This window comes from Lepidochelys kempii, chromosome 1, assembly GCF_965140285.1.
Source record: "Lepidochelys kempii isolate rLepKem1 chromosome 1, rLepKem1.hap1, whole genome shotgun sequence".
Taxonomy (NCBI): domain Eukaryota; kingdom Metazoa; phylum Chordata; order Testudines; family Cheloniidae; genus Lepidochelys; species Lepidochelys kempii.
Genome location: NC_136380.1, coordinates 33,756,512 through 33,781,380, shown reverse-complemented (window position 1 = coordinate 33,781,380; position 24,869 = coordinate 33,756,512). Strand labels below are relative to the sequence as shown.

Below are 24,869 nucleotides of genomic sequence, written 5' to 3'. Positions count from 1 at the left end.
GCGATTGAAACCGTGCATTTTATGGGGGTATTAACATTTTTGCAATGGGATGGCACAACTAAGAGACCTCCCAAGATAGATTTTTATTTTATTGGTAAAATTAAAGGTGACACCATTCTAGGTAACTTGCTGGCCACAAGCCATGAGCTCCCCAATGCCATAGGAAGAGAAGAATCAAGAAAACAAAATCTAAAGCTCCTTGATTAATTTTCTTCTTGGTCGTTCTGAACTTTAGCAAACACACTCCATTTTAGTGCAGTAGAACAGTGAATAGGCTGTCTTGCAAGCAGTGGATATTTGTTTGAATTTTCCTACTCTGTAGTAGCCTGTGAATGTAACCAACAGGTGGGAATCCACGTGTCATGGGGCAGGGAAAGAGAGAGAAATTTCTGTTAGGATGAGGCTCCAGGGTAGATGCGCCATGGAAACGTGCGCTGTCTCCATGGAGCCTATATCACAAAACACTGCAGTTCAAACAAGATATTGGCAGTAGGAGCTAGCAACTCTGTTAAAGATATACCACCAGCTTCCGTATCCCATTCCTTGGGGAAAGAGCCTTCATACTTGGAGGCCCCCAAATCCTTATTTATAATACAAGTTATTCAGACTTTAATGCTTTATCATTAGAGGGAGCAAGAGGCTTCATATTGCCAGGTGTATTATGGTCAAATAAGTCAATGTGTATAATTAATGGGTGGGAGCTGTAGACATAGAACCTTATACAGACTAACACGGCTACTACTCTGAAACTTGTAAAACTATGCTTCCCTACCCTAGACCCCTGCCCCATCCTTAGCAGAGCTGAAGGTATGAATTTTCTATGCAATTTTTAATCTGCTACTAAAACAAATTATCCATCTCATTTGATCTGCAACATTCCAGCCTTGGGTTATTGAAACGTGACATTATTAAAAGAGAACAAATCATGGCAAGAGAACTGAGAAACTCAAAAGTCGTTTCTTGTGGGAGCTTGGCACAGACATGTTTCACCATGTCAGTAAAAGGTTGGTTGAAAGCTAGCACATCATACCACTTTCCACTGTGTGTTGAAGAAGCATTAGAAAATAATCTGTTGTCATGGCCCTCTGAAATTTTACACTTGAAAGAGGGAAGAGAAGGAAGTCTAGTTTCTTCTACTCTGTCTATTTTTGTCACTTATTATTTGCTTTAATATCACAAGTAGATTACTACTTATTTATTATTTGGATTGTGGTAGCAGGTAGGGGCCTCAGTCATGGACCAGGACCCCTTTGCAAGCTAGGTGCTGTACCAACATGGAAGAAAAAAACAGTCTCTGCCTCAAGGAGCTCTGTAAATCAAGGAGTTGTTATATCTTTGTTAAGAGCTACTTCTAAATCAGTTAATAAGTTCCAAGTACTCCTATTTCTGTGGATCTTGGTGATTACCAAGTAGCCCTGAGACCTGCAGCAATCAGGGAGGTGAGCAGTGGGCTGTGAACATTCTCACTTGGCTCATTACTAGAAATTCCTGTTGGGTCTTGAATATTGTCCTGAAGAATGTGGTGATTCATACAGATAAAACTCCATCTGCACTCTCCATAGCTGTTAGCATTTTGACTTAGGGATTCAGTAGTGGGTACAAAAAAAGGGAGAACAGAACATAATTTTACCAAAGCCTGGTAGCCTTGGGTAGTGGTGGAAATGGTGCATGTTCTAATTTCATTGTTTGCAGAATCCCTACTCAGGCATGCAAGCATAGGCATGAATGAAAGAGGAAACAGAGAGATTAGTATCTTACAGGTATCCTGTCTGCAACAGCTTGACATCACATATGAAACCATTGTCAAATGTGGATTGTGTTCACACTCTAGATGGTTCTTAAATCCAGGTTTCCTGTAGAGGTACTAGCTTTATTATTATTTGTATTGTGGTAGCAAGTAAAGTAAAGGCCAAAGTCCTATTGTGCTAGGCACTGTACAAACCTAACAAAAAGACCATTTCTGCTCAAACAGTTTACAATCTAGGTAAGCTTTAAGAGCATGTCTCCACTTACCAGAGGATCGATGCATGACTGGGGGTCGATTTATCTGGTCTAGTGAAGACGCACTAAATCAATTGCTGATCACTCTCCCGTCAACTCTGGTACTTCACCGGAATGAGAAACATAAGGTAAATCGTCAGGAGAGTTTCTCCCATCAACCCAGCACAGTGTAGATGCCGCAAAAGGTTGACCTAATCTACATCAACTCCAGCTATGTTATTCACGTAGCTGGAGTTGCGTAACTTAGGTCAGCTGAGCCCTGTAGTGTAGACCTGCCCTAACACACACACACACACACACCCTGTTTGAAACAGATTTGTAGATTTTAAGGACAGAAGGGACCACTGTCATCCTCTGGTCTGACCTCCTGCATAACAGAACTTCCCTGAATTAATTAGTGATTCAACTCCAAATCTTGTCATTTAGTTTTTCGTTAGAATAAGTTTTTTACAGTGTTGAAAAATTTTTCTACTTGCTAGCAGTGAATAGAAGAATCCTGTTTCCTTGAGAGAAAATAGGACTAGTTTTATTTTAAGAGGCAATCACAGTGATAATTATTAAACATGTCATACTGTGGTGCTTAAAATTATGGATGCATCTGGATGTATCACTAGATCTTTACACACTTGTGGTGAGTCGGAATATGCACTAAAAATTAGTATTCAGACTTGATACCTTCTTTATTCACCCTAAATATTTGACTGAAAGTGTCCAATATATCTTTAAATGCAGGTAACATGCTGTCATGCTTATGAATTGTGATTCATCTTTTAAAAATAAAACAAAATCATATGACATTTAATTGCATTATTAGTTGTTTTCCCTTTTTAAGTAATAAATATGAAATAATGCAATCTAGGTATGTTTATCATTATGCATATCAGAGTACAGCTGGACTTTTAGGGGAAAATGAACAGGCAAAGTAGAAAGATAAAAGGACAGATGTTTTTCTTCTGTTGCTCTCTGATGTTCTTTCATCTTGTATTGGTTGGTAAAATACTACGGGTAAGATTTTTTTTTTTCCAAAACACAAAAGAAGAGTTGGGTACCCAGCTCAGATTGACTTTCACTAATTCCCTTTTGTGCCTCTGAAAAGCTCACCGTTCACGTCTGGAAATGATTGAAACTAAATAAACTGTAAGAGGCTGGCGTATAAAAATATACCTCTTTTCTGCAAAGAAAAGGCTTACTGTGTCACTGAGCACTATCGTCTTGGTACAATGAGAAAAAACGTTCAGAATGGGACCGAGAGTGCAAACGTGCCAAGGGACTTTATCAAAATCCCTTTGAATAAGAGCACAGATACTTTTGGGGGGTGACTCAAGGTTTGTGTATTGTGGTTCAGTGTGTCTGCTCATGGCCTAGGAACCACATCTGTGTAATCCTATCTATCTATCTATATATATATAGGCCATGAGCAGACACACTGAACCACATATATATATTACTACACATTATTCAATTTGGCATGTTTGGAAGTGATGGACTTTTAAAAAATAAAAGCCTATGACTCCTGTTTTGTTTTATCTTTTGGAGTAGGAGAGCAGTTAGCACTGCTGTATGATAGAACTCTATATGTCTGAAGATCTTCCTAGGAGGATGTCTGAAACCTTCCTGTAACAAGGAGCCAGTTAGGAGACACTGCTCCAGTTCAGCCCCAGAATTCAGTAAAGAACATGTCGTTCATTTGAAAAGAAGCTACATGGCTCCTTCAAAGAAAGACAGTCTGCATTGCCAGCCAGCATCGTCTTTGCTCTCCCCGTGGTTGGGGTTCAAGAGTACAGCCTGCACATCGTATAGGAGACATAGCCAGAGTGGAGTTGTTGGGGTGGCACGTGTTGGGGAGAGGTTTATTTGTGGGTATTGAAGAAAAATCAGCATCTGTGGGGTGATCCAAAGCCCATTGGAATCAGTGGGAGTTCTTCTGTTGATTCAGTGAGCTTTGGATCAGGACATTAGGACACACCAACAGCTCCAATTTCTGTTAATGGGACTTGCACAAAGACATCAAGTGTAAATTATAAACCAGTGTTTCACCATGTATTAATTATGTGGCAGAAGGAGCTGCAGCCAGGCACTCTGCCATCTGCAAGTCAAAACAAGATGTAAGCAATAGGTAACTGAGGTTTTGTAATGCATTTTAATGCCAAAAAAACCTTGATTTTTACGTCTAAGCATACTTGGATTTATTGGTATTTTTTTCTTCCTTTTAGATAAAAATGTCACTCTCACAACTATTTCAGGTGAGTTAAATTTCTAAATTGTGTGATAACCCTTTTTAATTACGCTTTAAGCTTTTAATGGTGCAGTCAAGTTCTTAATCATTACTAATTTTGCTGTTAAAAAAAATCCTACAGTTGATCTGGTTGGAGTTCATATATTATGCCCTTTAAATTACGTATAAATAGTGCTATGATTTTCTATTTTTGTTTATATAATATTTGATTGGTTGAACCACTTACTGTTTTGGATTAATCTGTGAAATACAGTTTATTGCATATGACCCTGATTCCATGACAGGATTCATTATCTTAGAGGTGAAAGAGCATATGGTATTGCTAGAATGGCTGCAAGTTGAGCACGCTATTGTCTAGATTGGTCTCTAGCTTCTATACGTACCTCCTTCAGTTGCTCATGATTTTCTCAAACAAATTTCTTGTGTGTGAGTGGGGGAACACTGAATAGAAACAGCTGAGTTATTTTTGAGGTTTTTAATGGGGAAAAAACCTTACGTGCTTCTCCCTATGTGTTCTGATGAAACATTTTGTACAGTGATTACTCAAACGACTGGAGCTACAAAGTTCAGGGTTGCTCTCTTTTGTATCTTTGGAGCTCACTGAAACCAAGGAATAAGCCAAGTTTCAAGAAAGCAGTTGAATAATTTTAAAAATTAACATTAGAGATTTCTTGCATTTTATAATTTAGCTGCATGTGCTCGAATTTGCTTTGTGTTAATCTGCATATAGAATTCTAGTTTATATACTATAGAGTATTATTTAACAGATATGTAAAGAGAGACCATATTTTAAGGAGTATGGGCATATGCATAAGAGAACAGAGTTACAGTTAGGTTTCAACTTTACCATTTCATGAAATTTGGTGTTTGATTTATCAACCTGAGCATTGTAGCGGTGACCCAAGATGGTTGTATGGAATATATGTTAATTTTGTCTTTTTCATGACTGAATAACTGCCATAATTAATATATCCATTTCTGTTTCCTCTGTGGTGAAAAGTACAGTGAACATCGTATAGAAAAGTACAGTGAACATTAGTATAAGAAATCCATCCTTTATATTGTTGTATTTTTTATTCCAAATGACTTCAGAACACTTTTAAAACACAAGAATCACTTCACCCACCACTGAAATTCAGACACCTATGGGGTGAGACATCACTGTTATCTATTGTTGCATAGGAACACTAGGTCATGAGCTGAAGAATATTGTAGCCAGTTATACCTTTTCGGGGAATTTAGGCAAAATTTAGGTAGCTGCATTGAAGACTATTGCCCCATGTCGCTCCTCAGTGACCACAGTTGGACACATCTCATTTACAAGGCAGCATCTTCAGAAGCACTGCGTCCCCATCACTGGGTTAGGGCATTGGGTCTGTACTGATTCAGAGGGAAGGGTTACCTTGCTTATAGCCATACTGAATTTGTTGCAGGCTATTATGCGTAAGCACTATTGGCTCATGCCTAGGAACTCCAGCTTCAGTGGCATCTGTGCACTCTAGACTGATGATATGAAGGCAGGTGTAGTTGTTATCAGGGGATAATTTGCTCTGCAGACCATCTATTACTGGTAATGATGGGCTCTTGTTTGACTCTGGATTTTGACTCGAGATCTACATTAAATTGAGGCTCTGTGACAGATTGCCTGTATAGCCCCAGGCAAGTCAATTTCCAACCAGTGCCTTGGTTTCACATCTGTAAAATTGGGACAGTGCAACTTCTGTACCATACATGTTATGAGAATAAATTCACAGTATCATTCAGATACTATGGCGATGGAAGCCATGTAAGCACCTGGAGGCAGTGTTATGTAGTGGAGAGAGCACTGGACTAGGATTCTGGAGACCTGGGATCTGTTCCTGGCTCTGCCACTGGCCTGCTGGGTGATCTTGAGAAAATCACTTCCCCGTCCCGTGCCTCAGTTTCCCCATCTGAAAAATGGGGATAATGATATTGCCTTCATTTGTAAAGTGCTTTGGGATTTGATGATGAAAAGTGCTATATAAGAGCTGGGTAAGAACCGAGCTCAACTGTCAGAGCCCAGGGTGTAATGTGGTGAGGAGAAAGGGCATGTCCAGGACATGGGTGACAATCCAGTGAATGCACGTTTGTGTGGTCACCAGTTGTTTTAATCATGCTACCACCCAGTAACTGTGGCTCTGTCAAGTGTGTTTAAGACCTTCTCTTCAAAGACAATGCCAGCAAAGCCAGCTCCAGCAAAGCCAGCTCCAGCAAAGCCAGTTGGTGACCAAAAAGTCTTGAGGGTCCCAAAGGTATCTATCTCTAGCATACACTGGCAACAGTGGTCCTGGCCAGTCCACCTACCAGCAGTATGAGCCTCATCCCAGTTTACTCCACTGTACTGATTATAAGGAACAAAACTCAGCAACCTTTCTGGTAGCTCAGCACTACATTTTGTCAATGCTTGTACCCTCCCCTGCAAGTTCAAGCCCTAAGTGAAATCTTAAATACTACCGATGGTAAGGGCTGTTTTGATATTTACAGATGATTATGCCATTTGGAGGGTTTGCATATCATTTTTAAAATGTGTTCTGTATTTTACTTAATGTGTTTTACACATGCTTCAGAGAGGAGCTGAATTTCCTAATTGCTACAAGGTAAGCACATGAATGGAACAGCGCCAGATATTTAATCTGAATGAATGTTGCCTTTGAACTGCACATGAGGGATATTATGTGCCATCTCGTAATATCAAAGGAGAGTGATAAATAAGATGCATTATGGGGATGGTGTAGTGTTCTCTACCATATATTTTCTAACGTTTTGACAAGTCCAGTTTTAACTTTCTCAAGGAGTAAGGTTTCTACCACTTCCCTTTTAAAGTTTATTTCACAGTCTGGTAGATCTGTACTGCAGCCTCTCGTTTCTTTTTCTTGTTCTCAGCTGCATTTGAAGCAGTGCTACTCAATCTTTGGGAGAACTTCATTCCTAAAATCAAAATGTGGCTTCTCAAGTTTTAAATAAAACTTCTCTGTAAGAACGACATTCTGTAAGAGGCTATATGGTGCTGAACAAGGAATGGAAACTGGGTGCCAGTTCATGTGTGTAACTAAAATGAAACCAGTTTATTTTTCTTCATTAACTTTATTGTTAGTCAATTCAAGAAAATATTAGTATTACTGTAAAATTGAATAATCTAAAATATTAATCCAGATAAGTATAAATATTTCATTTTATCTGGATGAACCTTAGATGCTATATGGTTATATAAATAATGCAAAAGTAGCCAGCTATGAATAGAACTTTGCATATAGTAATTTGGGAAGAAAAGTGGAAAACTCTTTTGACCAATATTATCTGTTTGGGAAAATGTTAGTTATATAATGTTTTAGTGTTTTACATTAGTGCTTTATTTTAGGAATGACCTTTTCTCAAGATTTTACTGCTCTTCTACTTCAGTATTCAGGATTTCATTATATCAGATATAGCATATTACTCTCCTCTATTTTTATATGTTTCCCTATGGTATTTTTATTCTGAACACGTCACTGTCACTTTCTTAAGAGTGAGAGTGTTTGTTTGGTAAAAGTGAAATTAAAGTTAGAGAGATCACGTGTCAGTCAGAACTTGTGAAACAGTGTTCTATTCTTTGTTTGAAGTTCCACAAGACCATCCGTTTCTGAGGAGACAGTATAAATAGCTGTTCTTTATGCAGTATTACTTTAGTTTAATTTTCACCGTAACAGGGAAGACCATAAGGAATCCTGGGTCTAATATATGTCCAATAGCTATTCTTTTGTGCTGTAGTTTCGGAAGTGATACAAAAAACAAGTCTTGTGGATAGGGGGAAGAGGCAGATATGGTATCTCTTGACTTTAGTAAGACTTTTGATACTGTCTCACATGACCTTGTCATAAACAAACCAGGAAGATGCAACCTAGATGGAGCTACTATAAGGTGGGTGCATAACTGGTTGGAAAACCATTCCCAGAGAGTAGTTATCAGTGGTTCACAGTCAAGCTGGAAGGGCATATGAAATGGGGTTCTGCGGGGATCAGTTCTGGGTTTGATTCGGTTCACTATCTTCATGAATGTTTTAGATAATGGCATACACTATCTATAAACTATAGATAACTATAAACTATGAATGTTTTAGCATAATGGCAAGAGAGTACACTTATAAAGTTTGCAGATGATACCAAGCTGGGAGGGATTGCAAGTGCTTTGGAGGATAGGATCAACATTCAAAATGATCTGGACAAACTGGAGAAGTGGTCTGAAGTAAATAGGATGAAATTCAATAAGGACAAATGCAAAGTACTCCGCTTAGGAAGGGACAATCAGTTGCACACATACAAAATGGGAAATGACTGCCTAGGAAGGAGTACTGCGGAAAGGGATCTGGGGGTCATTGTGGCTCACAAGCTAAATATTAGTCAACAGTGTATCACTTTTGCAAAAAAGCAAAGATCATTCTGGGATGTATTAGCAGGAGTGTTGTAAGCAAGACACAAGAAGTAATTATTCTGCTCTACTCTGTGCTGATTAGGCTTCAACTGGAGTACTGTGTCCAGTTCTGGGTGCCACATTTTGGGAAAGATGTAGACAAATTGGAGAGAGTCCAGAGAAGAGCAACAAAAATGATTAAAGGTCTCGAAAACATGATGTATGAGGGAAGATGATAACAGTTATCAAGTAAATAAAAAGTTGTTGCAAGGAGGAGGGAGAAAATTGTTCTCTTTAACCTCTGAGGAGAGGACAAAAAGCAATCGTCTTAAATTACAGCCAGGGCGGTTTAGGTTGGACATTAGGAAAAAGTTTCTGACTGTCAGGATAGTTAAGCACTGGAATAAATTGCCTAGGGAGGTTGTGGAATCTCCATCATTGAAGATTTTAAAGAGTAGATCAGAAAAAAACCTGTCAGGGATGATCTAGATCAGTGGTTCTCAACCCGTGGCCCACTTACGGCCCAATCAGCACACAACTGCAGTCAATGTGATGTCATCAGAGCTGAAAAGAGGTAGGGCATGAGGGGCACCTGCCCCATGTGCAGAGCTAGCGGAGAGGGTGTAAAAATGGGGTGATGCAGTATCAGGCCCAGTGGCATCAGCCCCCCCCATCCTGGCAGGATTGGGCACAGCAGCATTAGCAGGAGGCCAGGGTATTCAGCTCCCCCACACGCTGCAGGATCACGGGTTCAGTGACACCGGCTGGAGTAGGCTCCCCAGCCCTAGGACAGCAGCAGTTGGCAGGCTCCATGGCTGAGCTACCTGCTGCCGAGGTAGGAGACCAGTGGTCGCGGGGGTGTAGGGAGTAGAGTGCAGGAAGCAGGGAGGAGGATGCAGGGGGCTAGGATCACGGGGGGGGGGGGGTGCAGCTGGGTCCTTGGGGCAGACTCTAGGTGTAGGACTGGTGGACTGGCAACAGTCCCTGGATGTGGGGGTTGAGAGCTGAGGGGCAGTCTTTGGGGAGGCTTGGGGGGAGTTCCTGGGAGGGAGACGTGATGCTGGAGGGAGCAGTCCCTATGAGGAAGGGCGTTTTGCCCTGGACAGGGCACCCTGGCTCTGCAGGAAAGGCATGTGTGCCAGCCCAGTGTTGGTAGGGTCTGGATGCTGGGGTTGGGTGAGGGCAGCCCCTGGGTGGAGGGGGGGCTGGGTATATGGAGGAGAGTCCCTGGCTGTAGGGTGCCCGACACCAGCCAGGATTCCCCATCTTTGCAAACAGGCTCTGCAACCGTGCTCTCTGGGCGCTCAGTGCAGCCCCGCTGCCAGAACCCCACGGAAGTGAGGGTGGTAATATACCATGGAATGCCATCCTTACAAATTAAAATTAATTAATTTTAACAGTTAATGTTTTGACTCATTTTGCTGATTTAAAATGCTCTTGGTCGACATTTGCCAGTGTAGAAATGAAAGCTATATATCAATTTGAATCGTATTGCTCTCATATAGCAAATATTAAACCTTTTTTTTTTTTAATGGTAGCTGTACAGACAGTATATATATTGTGTGGCTGCGGCCCACATAACACAGAGAGCTTCATATGGGACCCACAATGGTAAATAGGTTGAGAACCATTGCTCTAGATAATACTTAGTCCTGCCATGAGTGAGGGGGACTGGACTAGATGACTTCTCAAGGTCCCTTCCAGTCCTATGATTCTAGGATTAATTAAGATTTGTCATGTTGAAAACTCTAAAAGATCTCAGTCCTGCAATCAGTCACGCAGAGCCCTGATTCAGGAAAGCACGTAAGCACCTGCGTAACTTCCGCAGGAAAGCATGTGCTGAAGGGCTTTCCTGATTGGGGTTACTTTCCTAAATTGAGGTCATAATTAGGAGTAGGGTTGGGCACAGAAATCTCTTGATATAAATAGGGTTTGACACACCACTTCAAGAGGAACTTATGAATTTAGGAATAATCACTGAAGCCCGTTGGAGTTTTGCCATAGACTTTAATTGGAACAATGTAAATATACTGGTATTTTATAGCAAAATTGTTTTTCAAGGCCAGATTCCTATCACATTTAGATCAGTGTAAATCCAAATTAATTCTGTTGAATTCAGCAGAGTCACTGAAATACACTTGTGAAATTGATCAGAATTTTTCCTATTTTTTTGGGTTGGGGGGGCCTTACAACCATAATATTCTTATTTACAATATTCTCACCTAATGGACATGAGCAGAATTGAATTCACAAGCGCTTTGGAATTCAGATGTTAAAGGGACACAGATGAAAGTGAACAATTGTTGCTAACAATTTGCAGAAGTCAAACCCACCTCTCTTCCTACTACCTCCAAACCACTGTTATGGCTCTGAGCTCAAGTTAAGAAAAAGAAAAAGCAGGATGAAGAAATGCATCATGTGTAATGAACTCCCAAATGTGGGCTCTAGCTAGGCACAAGACAGAGCAGATTACACAGCAGAGGACCCTGTCACCCACTTCTGGAGGTCAGCACTGGGGACTAGCAGTTTAGGAAGTGCATGTGGGTAGATGGCCTCTGAAACCCAATAACAATGTGCTGGAGCATAGGTGCCTGCGGGAGCAGAACAATACCCAAAGCGATTAACATGATCCCTCCTTTCTGAAGGGATAATCTGCCATTTTGTAAGGGAGCAAAAATAGCTATTTTTTGACATAGGGAATCTTTCAAAATAGTGTTAATCAAAAGCTGCAATTTCATTCACAATTAGCATAATCTTTTTAAATATAATTTTCCATGTGATATCATTATTGTACACTGTTTATAGGTTCTACCAAAACAATCACCACCCAGACAACCACCACCCAGACAACTACATCAACCACCGTCTCAAAACCCACAACAACCATACAATCAACAGCCAGTGTCACAGTGACCACTTCCAAGACTATGTCTCCTTCCAGCTCCGTAACAGGTATATACTATAGACTGCTGCCTGTTTCCCACAGTGTGCTAACTTGCATTCTTCTGTTATCTACATCGCTCTGCCATCTTGAAAGCTTGCTCTAAGTATCTCCAGTTACTTTAGCATTAGGAAAAGGCCATTTGACCCAATGTGCATTTGAAGTTTTTAAATGGCACAACCTGTTGGTGAATTCATATTCAGGAAATAAACATGCCAGACTTACAGTTAATTGTAGTTTTATCTGATTGGGCATTTTAGACATGTTTTTCCATTGTTTACGAACTGTAGCATTCAAAATTTCCTTAAAAGAATGAAGAATCTACTGAGTTATTGGTGTAAATCTTGAGTAACTCCACAGGAAGATTTACACAGGTATAATTGAGGTCAGATTCTGACCTGTCAACACTTAAATAAGAAGGAAGTTTTGTTAGGATGACTTAAGAACTTAGGACTCTGAGTCAGTTTTGAAAATGTTACCTGGGACTTTGAAATGGGCATCCCACTCCTTGAAGACATTTTGAAAATCCAATCCTCAAGCTAAAGTAAGGACAGTGTACTTAAAGGTTAATGTAAGATTTGACTGTTTGTTTTTTTTTTGTTTTTTTTTGTTGAGGTATTAGGGGGTGGAATTATATCTCATATACTGTGTTAGTGGTGACTCAATATTTTGAGTTCAGAGGCACTTGTGTTTTACAAGAACAGTTAACTAATATGATGGCTTGATTGTTCATGCTGGATTAGATCGTTTATACTGACCTACCAGCAGGGTACTTTTTTAGCAGCTGTTTATCAGACCTTCATATGACCAAAATATATCCTTTCTCTACTGCTATGAAAATTGAAATTGAAATCAACAAAAACATTAGTACAAACATAGTAAGTAACAACTATGCATTGGAAAGGTGACACACATTAGATAACATAAGTCTCTCTTATCTCTAGCTTCTAATATTCTTTGTTGATACCAGCTAAGCCAGTCACACTTGTTGAGTTCAATTAGTTGATGACTTACAACCTCCAGATGCTGGAGAAGAATTTCCAAGAATTATCTCTGTGCCAATAACAGGGAAAAGCTGTAACGACAACACCATCTTACCATCTGACAACAGTTATACAGTTACCATTCTGTTAGTGTGCTGGCAGTGAAGCCAAGAAAGACTCTACTTGTTTGCTAAAAAGAAGGGCCATTCTCTCTCCTAAATGAGAGCCATGTTGGGTGAAAGCCTGTTATAGAAGATAGCAGGAACTCCGCAGGAGGCTAAAGAACTCAGTTTCTGTATTTCTGTCATTCCTTCAGTTCTGTTTTATCTAAAGGCAATAATTCAGTTTGGGAGAGGATTTCATCATAAGTGCCAAATCTAAATTTCCAGTTGAACTCAACTAATATTCTAAATAACCTGTTTTCGCCCAGTACAGCTCCTGTGCATAACAGTTCCACTTAGGAAGTATAGGCCCTAATGAGCTTATTTAATACCACATACCTGGATGGGTTATTCGTGGCAGGGGTTGAATTTGGGACTGCTAGATCTAAACACATGAGCCTCTACTCCCTGAGCTGAAAGACCTAGCTCTGTTAGCCAAGACTGTGACAGACTCATGAACCCTTATGTGTGGCCAGGCACCAGTAGAGGGGGACAGTGTGCCACACTGAGTGAGTTACACTTCATATGAGTACACGTTGTCAAATGTGAACATAAAGCTGTCAGTGTCAATGTTTCCTAGCAGGCAGCTGCTGACCCAAACCACTTTCACCATTGTCACATTGACACTTATAAGCAGATCAATGTGCTTCAAGTTAGGTGAAGTCTTTTAACATGGGAAGTGCCTGTTAACCTCAGCAAGTGCCATCACACATTTGGTTGACCACATCAGCTTAAATTGCATCTTTTGATTGGGATGTTCGATTGGTTAAACCACTCTGGGATTGGAATCTGCCTGGGCGAAGGTGTGGGGTGGGTTACCCAGGTGCATGATCTCTGGGACAGGAATCTGTCATAGGTGGATGGTGATTGTGCAGGTTTCTGTTGGGACGAATAGCTGTATCTACAGGTGGGAAACCCAGTTTTCCTAACCCACTGAGTTAGGAGTTAAGGCTGAGTCTTGATTCAGGTAGACTAGTAATTTTTAAGGAAAAGTGTATGGTAAGAATATATCATAGCTCAAGAATCTATGGAAATGAATATTCAATTATGATTGATCAGTTTGTGTTTGCTGTTCCAAAATTCCAGCCTTCCTGTAGATCTCTGGAAAGCACCAACCTTGAAGAGAGTTTGTCGTGCTTTCCACTCCATGCCCGGCAAGCTCCACTGACTGGGGCAGAAAGAGGTGTTGAGGTAGAGGGAGTTGCCTGCCAATTGGACTCTTGCCAGCCCCTGTGCAAGTGTATAAGGGAGCAGAGTGGCTCCTAGTGCCATCCTCCTCACTCACTGTGTGTGCTGAAGCTGGCCAGAATCTGGCACTTAAGAATGCGGCTCTGGGTTCCAGTGGAGTTGGTTGATATTTTACCAGCAGCACAGTATAAAGTCGTCACCTGAGGTCCTCAGATGATGTTATGATTGGGCAGAGGGTATATAAGAACCTAGACAGAGAGAACTGCAGTCACAGTACATTACAGCAAAAGTTACAAGCGTCATAAAAACTTTCTTTTTGTTTTCTTCTTAGCCACGCCAAAATCTGCAGCTGTGCTATCCAGAACCTCCAGATTTGATGTGGGCAGTTTTTTCGGTGGCATTGTGCTGACACTTGGAATGCTAGCCATTCTCTATGTTGGGTGTAAAACATATCACTCGAGAAGAGGTGTTCAGTACAGAACCATGTAAGTTTTTTGGAGGTGTGTTCCCCTGTTAATTTGTTGGTTTCTTGTTGGAAATGAAGAGAAGAAAATGCTCTACTTTCTTGTTCAATGCAGATTTTTTTTAAAAAGGCAGGCCAGTATCTCAGCCGCTTAGAGCCTTCATCAGTTTCACCTCAACTGATCCTCATTTATTCATGGGGCCTATTTTTTATTGGGGATTTTCTTGCTTAGATTTTAAGCTACTTGTTTGTACAGTGTCAAGCACAATCACCATTATGCTAGGCACTGCAATAATACAAATAAATAATCATTCTAATCTGTTCTATAAATTCCTTTCTTACTCCCCTGCCCTTTAGCTAATCTAAATTCATTCATTCTGGTTTTTTGTTGTCCTTATTTATGTCCCTGAAAGTTCTGACGGATTCTAATCTTGTTCCCGTTTCCTTCCCCATTTCCACTATAGGGTTAGGGTTGGGTTTTTTGGGGGTGGAGGGGTTACCCCTAAGATACTCCTTTTGAGAAGTTCCTCAGAAAGATATATTGATCATCTCTTGTTCTCTGCATTCTTCTTTTGTGTAGTGCTATTACGCTGTAATTGTGCTGCCTTTTAGAACCTCCAGCCCTCTTCCAGAATTTTGCATGTTAATATTTACTAGAATTCTTCACTGCTGAATATTTCTTCCATGAACTCTGATGCCTGAAGAATTCTCTCTCTCACCAACACCCTTTTCTCTCCCTCACACCCGCACACTCACCAGTCCTATCATTTCTTCGTCTTATGCGTATAGCTACTCTTCCTCTACTTTCCTCTCTATCCCTCCTGTACTTATTGCAACCTATCTGTGGTGACATTCCCACTAGCTGAATGTTCAATAAATAATCATTTGTCAACACTTTTATTTCTTCTTCCTAGTTTCTCATTCCTTTCCATCTGCGTATAGACGCTTTTGACGGTATTTTTTCTTATTCTTCGTTTTCTGTAGTAGAGTATTTCTACCTTCTGTGTTCTCCTGGATGTATTGGGTGCACATGCCAGATTCTTGGAATTAAATGACTATCCCTCTTTCCCCCTTACAGTCCCCCATAATTTACAGACTGGCTAACAAGCCAGTTTTGAATCCAGGGTTTGTTACCCCACCTGCTTAAGCAGAGACTGTCTAAATCAGTCACCTGTCCTCACAGAAAGCATTCCAATGATCTATAGCCAACGTTTACACACTTACGCCTAACTTTGGGCACTCGTGTTTGAAAATGTTGAAATGAACCTCAAATCCTCCCCTCTACAATATAGGCACATCCACTGGTTTGTCTCCTATCTTATTCTTGGCTCTCCAAGAGATCACATGTATTGAGTCTGCCTTCAGGTCTCTTCCCAAATCCCTGAAGTCAAATAACTTGGTCTTTTGTTTGTCTTACCTAACACTCCCTTCGCTTGTTCCTATATGGGTTAGAGTTAGTGGAAATGCCCCTATCATTTTCCAGGTTTCTCATCACATGCATTATCAGATCATACAATCATAGGCTTGGAAGGGACCTTGAGAGGTCATCTAGTCCAGTCCCCTGCACACATGGCAGGTCTAAGTATTAGGATCCTTCATCCTGGTACCTGTTTCTTTATATGGGTCACATCTTAGAATCATAGAATCTCAGGGTTGGAAGGGACCTCAGAGGTCATCTAGTCCAACCCCCTGCTCAAAGCAGGGCCAATCCCCAATTTTTGCCCCATCCCTAAATGGCCCCCTCAAGGATTGAACTCACAACCCTGGGTTTAGCAGGCCAATGCTCAAACCACTGCTGGGTTCCTTGCTGTAGAGCAGGGGTGGGCAAACTACAGCCCATGGGCTGGATCCGGCCTCTAGGGGCTTTGGATCCGGCCCGCGGGATTGCCACCGCTGTCATATCACGCCACTCCAGGAAGCAGCCACACTATTTCCCTGCAGCCCCTGGGGGTGGGGCTGGGGGAGCACAGAGCTCCGCACACTGCTCTTGCCTGTGGGTACCTCCCCCAAAGCTCCCATTGTCCAGGAACAGGTTACCGCGGCCAGTGGGAGCTTCGCAGGAGGTATCAACGGGTGAGGGAAACATGCAGAGCCCTCTGTGCCCCCCCCCCCCCAGGGGCCGCGCAGGGACATGGTGCCCGCCACTTCCCAGAGTGGTGTGGCGCAGGGCCAGGGCAGGCAGGGAGCCTGCCCTGGCCCCAGTGCGTGCTGCTGCCACCCCGGAGCCGCTCTAGGTAAGCAGCGCCGGGCCGGAGCCTGAACCCCTCCTGCACCCCGCACCCCAACTCCCTGCCCTGAGCCCCCTGCCACATCCCATACCCCTCCTTCACCCCAACCCCCTGACCTGAGCCCCCTCCTGCACTCCAAATCCCTCCTGCACCCTAACCCCCTTTCCTGAGCCCCGTCATAAACCCCGCAACCCTCCTCTGCCCCAACCCCTTGCCCTGAGCCCCTTCCTGCACACCGCACTCCACCCCCGCACCCCAAGCCCCTGCCGTGGCCCTGAAAGCAATTTCCCCTCCCAGATGTGGCCCTCAGGCCAAAAAGTTTGCCCACCCCTGCTGTAGAGTCACTAATTAGGATCACTTGCCTCTGCTTTCTTTTTTAATCCCATGCAGTACTTGTTTCTTAGTCACTGATCAGGCTACTGCATATTTTTGGTTTATTAGAGCTATGTTACTCCTTCTTGTAGGGGAACAACAGCTATTTTGTCAGGACATATTTGAACTGTATCGGTTCAGAGAATGTCTTTTGCTTTTCTTACTAAGCTGCCTTCTCTCTTTTTTTCATTGTGCACTACTGCCCAAACTGTAATCTCACCCTGGGGAGTTAGACCCTCTTGGTCAGAAGCTGGAACATCTTTACACTGGATTGCCTTACTCCCTATGGTTTCCATTCTTCATGTCAGTTGAAGGTGTTTGTTTTACTTGCAGTGAATTGTTGGAACTTGATAGTGTCAAAAGAAAAGGAGTACTTGTGGCAGCTTAGAGGCTAACCAATTTATTTGAGCATAAGCTTTTGTGAGCTACAGCTCACTTCATCGGATGCGTACTGTGGAAAGTATAGAAGATCTTTTATACACAAAAAGCATGAAAAAATGGGTGTTTACCACTACAAAAGGTTTTCTCCTCCCCCCTCCCCCCCACAAACCCACTCTCCTGTTGGTAATAGCTTATCTAAAGTGATCACTCTCCTTACAATGTGTATGATAATCAAGGTGGGCCATTTCCAGCACAAACCCAGGGTTTAACAAGAACCTCTGGGGGGGGGGGGGGGGGGTAGGAAAAAACAAGGGGAAATAGGTTACCTTGCATAATGACTTAGCCACTCCCAGTCTCTATTCAAGCCTAAGTTATTTTGTATCCAATTTGCAAATGAATTCCAATTCAACATAAGCTATTACCAGCGGGAGAGTGGGGTGAGGGGAGAGAAAACCTTTTGTAGTGGTAAACACCCATTTTTTCATGCTTTGTGTGTATAAAAAGATCTTCTATACTTTCCACAGTATGCATCCGATGAAGTGAGCTGTAGCTCACGAAAGCTTATGCTCAAATAAATGGGTTAGTCTCTAAGGTGCCACAAGTACTCCTTTTCTTTTTGCGAATACAGACTAACACAGCTGTTACTCTGATAGTGTCAAGGGATTCTGGTACATCTCCCTCTTTTGAATTCTGTTTGCTGGTCACAGGATCCATTGAGTCACGGCTCCACCCCCTCCTTATCAGTGACTCTTCCAACACCCCACTGTTCAGCCAGCCTCCCCAACCATCTCCAAACAAAAAAGCACATGCAAGAATCATCAACTAGCTCTTATTTTCAGCTATTCCTTTCCCAGTATTGCCAATCCTAAGCATTCAAAAATCATGTTTCAGCCCCTTCTTCCCCCCCCAGCCCCAAGATCATAAGATTAGCTTTAAAATCATGATGTTAAAAAATGGGCATTCTTTTTATGTGCCTTTTGTTTTTTGAGTCTTTTGATTAGTGCATTTTAACCTTTTCTCCACAACAATGAGGACTAGAAACATCTTTGTTTTAAATGAAAGTTGAGATGCCTCATGAACTCACATGACTCCAGGGGGTGGGCTTTGAGAATAACATCATATCTTGTGGAAGTCATCATGAAATTGGGAGTTGGCAACACTGCTTTTCAAAGCACTGTAGCATTAGTTGCCCCTGTCCTTTCACAAGAATCGCTCGACGGAATACTCCTCTCTGATTTTACTCTCCTCTGTTTTTAAAAACGGTCTTGTCTTTATTTTTCTTGTTAGACCTGTGTGGACATTTAGGAAATAATGACCCCATTGTCAAAAAAGCTATTGATAAAAAGCAGGTAAAATGGGGTACTTGATCGATTGGAACATATGATATACCAATTAGTGAGTGAAATGCACCCTGGAAGTTAAGGGCTGGTTAATGAACCTATCAAATGAGTAAAATCTGTTTTGAAAGGGGTGTGAGTAACTGGAGAAGTATTAGACAAGTAGGAGAAAAAAAACAAGTGTTTCTCAGAAGTGGTGTCCTAGTAGTTGCCATTTGGCATCTTTAAGGCCAAATGCTAGGAAAATCTAGAAGAAATTGGAGAAAATATAAAGAACATATATCAAGGGCCTTATTTTCAGCGTAACTGAGCACCAGGAGATCCCTCCTGGACTTCAGTTGGAGTTTTGGATGCTCAGCACTTCCCAAAGTCAAGGCTGAAAAGGATAACACAACTGTAAGCAAGAAGCAGTGCAGGTTTATAGCAACAAACCAGGCTAAATAAACTTAATTGTTTTTTTCTGATAACATTTCAAAATTATTGATTAAAGAGAAGGTAGATGACGATCTGCCACCAAAACTCTCAGTGCCGTCAACCATTATTATACATCAGACAGTTTATTTTGATTACAAGTTCTCCATCATGAGCAAAGCAGCTAATCCAGGTAATTATTACACATCAAGAAATTTGTTATCAGAATGCCCTATATTAAAATCCTGTTATTTATTAATAATTATTTTTATTGCAGTAAGACCTATAGATCTCACCCCAATTGTACTCGGCACAATACAAACGTAACAAAGAGATGATCTCTGCTCTGAAGAGTGTACAATCTATGGGTCAGCGGAGGCATTCTTTTTCTAAAGCCAATGTACTTAAAAAGGGAGTATCAGATAGGTCCCATCCTATATTCTTTGGCTGTGTGCAGCAAGAAAAAATGTTCTCTTTGTGTTCTGATGACATACTTGTTGTTTCTCTTAGTTTGTGTAGCTCCTGGGGTCATGTCTATGGGTAGTAAATAAAACACTAAGTAAAACATTTGATGTGTAATAGCAATTGAAGTCACAGGAGTGTTGGGTGAACAAGACATGCAGAATCCAAGTGTTTTGTTTGTCCAAATAATACACTGTTAGCCATTTGTTCAAAATGTTTACCTGCCCCAAAAAGGGTATCTGCATTTGATTGGTGTTTTCAGAAACCATTATTTAAAAAAATGCAATCCAGTAGATAAATTCATGTAGGATTAACACCAGAAAATCATCTTGTTTGTTTTTAAATAATTTCATTTTTGAGAGTAAAAATGAAGAGAAAGAAATAGGGTGAATAGCTTCAATCACTAATATAGGCGAGGGAAGACAGAATAAAATGTACCCATTGTGAACTTTGGTAGTTAGTTAGCTAGACGAATGAAATATGAAAACACTGCAATGTCTTATATGTTGAGCAAGGCTTAAGGCATGTGGTGAAAGGTAAGTGTTTTAACATCAGGCCTGGTTCTGAGAAGCACTAACAGAAAATCCCATACAGGCATTGTGGGTGCTCAGCACTTTCCAGGATGAGTGCCTTTATTAGCAAATAACCCTTGAGAGCAGTAAAGTGGGTCATGACATTCTGAAACGTTTGATATTGTATTGTAGACCATTGATGCTTTTGCAAATGATTAATTACCGTGTTTCTGTTACAGTGATGAACATGATGCTATCATTTAAAGATACTTCTGAGAAGACAGTGGGGAAATTCCACCCGATCACTGCTTTAAGAACATCTATTTGAAAATGTTTTTTTCCTTTCATAAAGATAGTCCCAATCTCTAATGCATCCATAGATCTGATCCTGCACAGTGTCAAGATCTTCCCAAGCACCCTGAGCTCCCATTTATTGCAATGGGAGCTGGAGGAAGTTAGCACTTTGCAGAAACATGCCCTGTTGTTGATGCAATTTAAAAAAAAAATCTTGAACGTTCATTACCTAATGATGAACTGAAATGCTTTTTAAAATAAATGCATACAAACTTTGAGATACCAAATCATTACCATAACATACCACGTGACATTAAAATTGTGAATACATTGGATTATTGCCTACATACTACATAAATGCGGGTGGTTCTACTTTGGGTACAACAGGCTGAAAAAATACTAGTCGCAGTTAGGGAAAAATGCAATAGGCTTGGCAGGTAAACTACAAGAGGAAGTGACTTTGCTACTATTTTGTATTAAAATGTATTTATTTGTAACTTGAAACTTGGGGTGAACTTCTGTTAATGATTTGGGAACCTCAGACTTTGTTTTTTAACAAAAATATTTCAGTTCAGTGCTGATGCTAGTAAAGGGATATGAGATTATTCCAATTTATCAAATTATGATTCATAATGTCGTAAACTATCCAGAACAGGATGATAGAAAACGTACTTACAATATAGTCTACGGATGATCAGTGATCTGTGGATATATTACCGGAGACTACTCGTAACTGTTGATAGTGGGGGGACACAATGTAAAGGTTCTGGTGGTATGCAGCGGGGTTCAGAGCAGAGCACATAAATCCTGGCAGAAATCTGAAGGGGCATGTGACCCTGTGTGCTCCTTCCACCACATTACCTCTGGGTCTGCAGAATAAAATATAGTGAGAATCAATCTGTGGGGAACTGGGAGGGGGAGGAGATACAGTCCATGACAGTACTTGTCTCTTATGAAGTGGTCTACAAGTTGAAATGGGCTAGATGATCATTATAATATACAGGTTTTATTTAGAATTAAATTAGTGATTCATATCCAGCAAATCACAATGGTATGATTGAGATAAAATTGTATTTTTTTAAAAAAAAGGCTTGTCTCCTACTGTGAATATGAAGATTTCCACTGAAAATTATTCTAGCTTGAATGTAATTTAAAATCCCTGCTTTGTTTTATTTGGAAGCTTTATACAGGGTTTCTAGTAGGATTTAGGAAGAGTTGGGAGTAACTTTCCAAATGCAAGTGGTAAAATATAATATGTAGGATAGCATTTAAAATATATATCTATGCCCTACATTCTTAAAATTGTTTGCAGGACCTGGTGCTGCTGTACTTACACATTATGATCTAGTCCGGGGTGGCCAACCTGTGGCTCTGAAGCCACATGCGGCTCGTCAGACGTTAACATGCGGCTCCTTGTATAGGCACTGACTCTGAGGCTGGAGCTACAGGAGCCAACTTTCCAGTGTGCTGGAGGGTACTCACTGCTCAACCCCTGGTTCTGCCACAAGTCCTGCCCCCACTCCACCCCTTCCTGCCGCCTCCCCTCAGCCTACTGTGCCCTCGTTCCTCGCCCCCAGAGCCTCCTGCATACCACGAAACAGCTGATTGGGAGGTTTGGGGAGGGAGGTGCTGATCGGTGGGGCTGCCGAAGGGTGAGAGGCGCTGGGAACGGGGGTGGGGGAGCCTATGGAGGGCTGCTGACATATTATTGTGGCTCTTTGGCAATGTACATTGATAAATTCTGGCTCCATCTCAGGCTCAGGTTGGTCACCCCTGATCTAGTCCAAAGTCCATTGAAGTCAATGAAAAGACTCCCATTGGGTGATATCAACAGACTTTGAATCAGATCTTTATTTCATAGGGAGTCATAAAGAAGGGGCCTGACACTGATTTCTAATTCTCTTCCCGTTTACACTGGTATAATTGTATTGACCTCAGTGGATGTAATCCTGATTTACACTGATATAAGAAGATTCGTGTGAGGCTCAAAGACTGCAAATTTGGATATTTAGAATATTTCAGCAGCAGTGAGCTAATGTTCAATCCCAATCAGTTTCCCTTTGCAGCTGACCCTGTATGGAAAAGTGCCTCTGATGGAGAGCTGCTTTGGTGGGTACTACTAATGATAATTCACCATCCAAGACACAACCACGTAGGTATTAGACAGCTATTGGAAAGTTTGCCCAGGTGCATTTTTGCATGCAAGGTGGCCATTAGTGTGTGATGCAGCACTTTGGTAGAAACAGGTCTTATACCAGTTACTATTTTGTTTAGAAATGTTTCACTCTTTTAAGTCTTGCACTTTCATAGGATTTTATTTAAAAAAAAAATCTGTCCTAAATACAAAATTCTTTCTGTGTATGATAAGATCTAGGCCTGCAAACCTTTCCTGCTGTGGGCAGTCCTTACTCACGCACTCCCTTTGCAATCAGTAGAGTTACTTGTTTGCGTACTCCCAGGAGGAAGGGTTTGCTGGGCTATGCCATTAAAACTTTTTTTTTCTCTTGTTTAAAAAAAAAATTGAAGTATTTTAAGTGATTATTAATTTCACTGTTTTGGGGGAAAACCTTGCCTTTTTCTTTTTATATGTGTATATATAAAGACTATAGCTAAACTTTACCAGTTTGCAAATCGTTGTTCTACAGAATTTTTTTTGTAGTTACCCAGAGTTTTACTGTATTAAGTGCTACTCAGTAGAGTTACTGAGATCCTCTGACCTCTGTTGTGCAGATAAATATTAAAATGAAATGTTTGCCTTTATTACCAGAATGTCAGGTCCAGTGTATTTTTGATTTTATTAAACAGTGTTTTAATTCCTTAAAAATCATTCCCCAAAAAAATGTTGGATGAAAATGTCAATTTACAATATACAGGTGTTTAATGATCCGCTTTTTAGATGACAGAACACAAGAGTTTAATTTTTTCCAGAACTTCTGCAGTTTGAAATACATTTTATTTTATTGTTTGGAGTTTGTGTGTAGAAAACAATATTAATGTCTGCAGTTAAGATGTAGCAGTAAATGATGCAAAGGAAAGTTAAATTCCTTTAGGTGTGTGTATACTGTAGGAAGTGAAAATTGAGTCCTACTCACCATTAAGGTTCAGAATTTACATTCTAATGAAAGGGAAATGGATTTCAGCCTTATGGTCAGTTGACTGTTAATAATACTAGTCAGATAATGACAGAACTCTTTGCTGTACCATAATATGTGTAAAGTATGTACATAGACCTCAGTCCTGCAAGTTGTTCCATGTTTGTGGTCACTTGTACCCAGATGCAGGTGAACTTGAATTCATTGGGACGCCATGTAGATGCAGGGGTCTACCCATATGGAGTAACTTGAAGAATTAAGAACAGCTTAAAATGCACAGCTATTTAACTAACCTGATTGTCTGAACATTGTTAACTCTCTATGCCTATCCTATGGACACGCAGCTGATCTGTGGGAAAAAGGGGATTACATCACAGCCCTGTGCTCAGCCCTCTAGGCTGTGTTGCCTTATTGTAAAGCTGTTTGAACTTATCTACTCTGGAAATGTTATAGCTGTATTGTGGGAACATACAATAGAAAGTTCCCAAGATCTCACAATGCATCCATTCTGGAAATGTTATACAGAGTATGCAGGTAGTCTCTGAGTTGTAAAACTGGTTGCTTTATAATGAAATACAAGATGTTAAAGCCTCAATTCAGCAAAACACTTAAGCACATGCTTAACAACCATTAACATCAGTGGAACTTATGCATATATTTACATGCATTATTGAATCAGTGTCTAAGAAAACTAGAATAAACAGTGGCTCAATCTCTCTGCACAATTATTTTGGCACCTCCCTCCCGCTGGAAGGAGAATAATAAGTTGAAAGATGTTCTTCCATTTGTCATCAAATACTCTTTCCTTTCAGAATCTAAAATAAGTTGCCTTGAAAGTTAAGTGCTGCCTTGCATCCAATGTGTTTTAAAAAGGGGGGGAGAAAGAAAACTAAAGTGCAGGCATCAGATATGAAATTTTAAATGCTCATAGCTATTCAAGTGACTTCCTTCAGTTTTGGCTTGAGCTTTTGATCTTAATGTGATGTACAAAATGAGCCTATGGTCTACCTTCAGACATTATTCAAATTACTTGTATGCAAAATTTCTAATCAAAATGTATATATGGGGAAAAAACAACATTTTGGGTTTTTTCCCACACTGGTAACTTATAAAAGGGCAATCTGTTTTTGCTCAAACTTCCATTTAGTAAAAAAAAGAAAGAAAAGAAAAATTTGGACTGAAACCAAAAGTGCAAAATTGGACCACAAAAGGAATCTGAGAATTATGGGTCTCTGTGGATGTTATAATAATGCAAAGAATTTTCAAAGCCAACAACAAAAAACAGGCAGGGCTAGAGTTTGTTATTCCAGGGTTTTTTTAAACCCTGTATGTTTGCCTTATTTTTTCTTTTGTAAAGTGTTTATGCTTCACTTAAACTAAATTCACCTTTTGTCAGACCC

At 40.7% G+C, this 24,869-nt stretch overlaps 1 protein-coding gene across 1 annotated transcript in view; it reads left to right on the top strand.

The window, feature by feature from the left end:
* The window catches only part of TMEM123 (transmembrane protein 123), a 33,290-nt gene extending 10,144 nt beyond the window's left edge, over positions 1 to 23,146 (top strand). The window contains exons 3-6 of the mRNA XM_073338213.2: positions 4,215 to 4,244; positions 11,450 to 11,596; positions 14,249 to 14,402; positions 20,323 to 23,146. Of these exons, the coding sequence (XP_073194314.1) occupies positions 4,215 to 4,244; positions 11,450 to 11,596; positions 14,249 to 14,402; positions 20,323 to 20,347 (356 nt within the window). The 3' untranslated portion in view covers positions 20,348 to 23,146. The remainder of the gene's footprint in view (positions 1 to 4,214; positions 4,245 to 11,449; positions 11,597 to 14,248; positions 14,403 to 20,322) is intronic.
* The last annotated feature ends 1,723 nt before the right edge of the window (positions 23,147 to 24,869 follow it).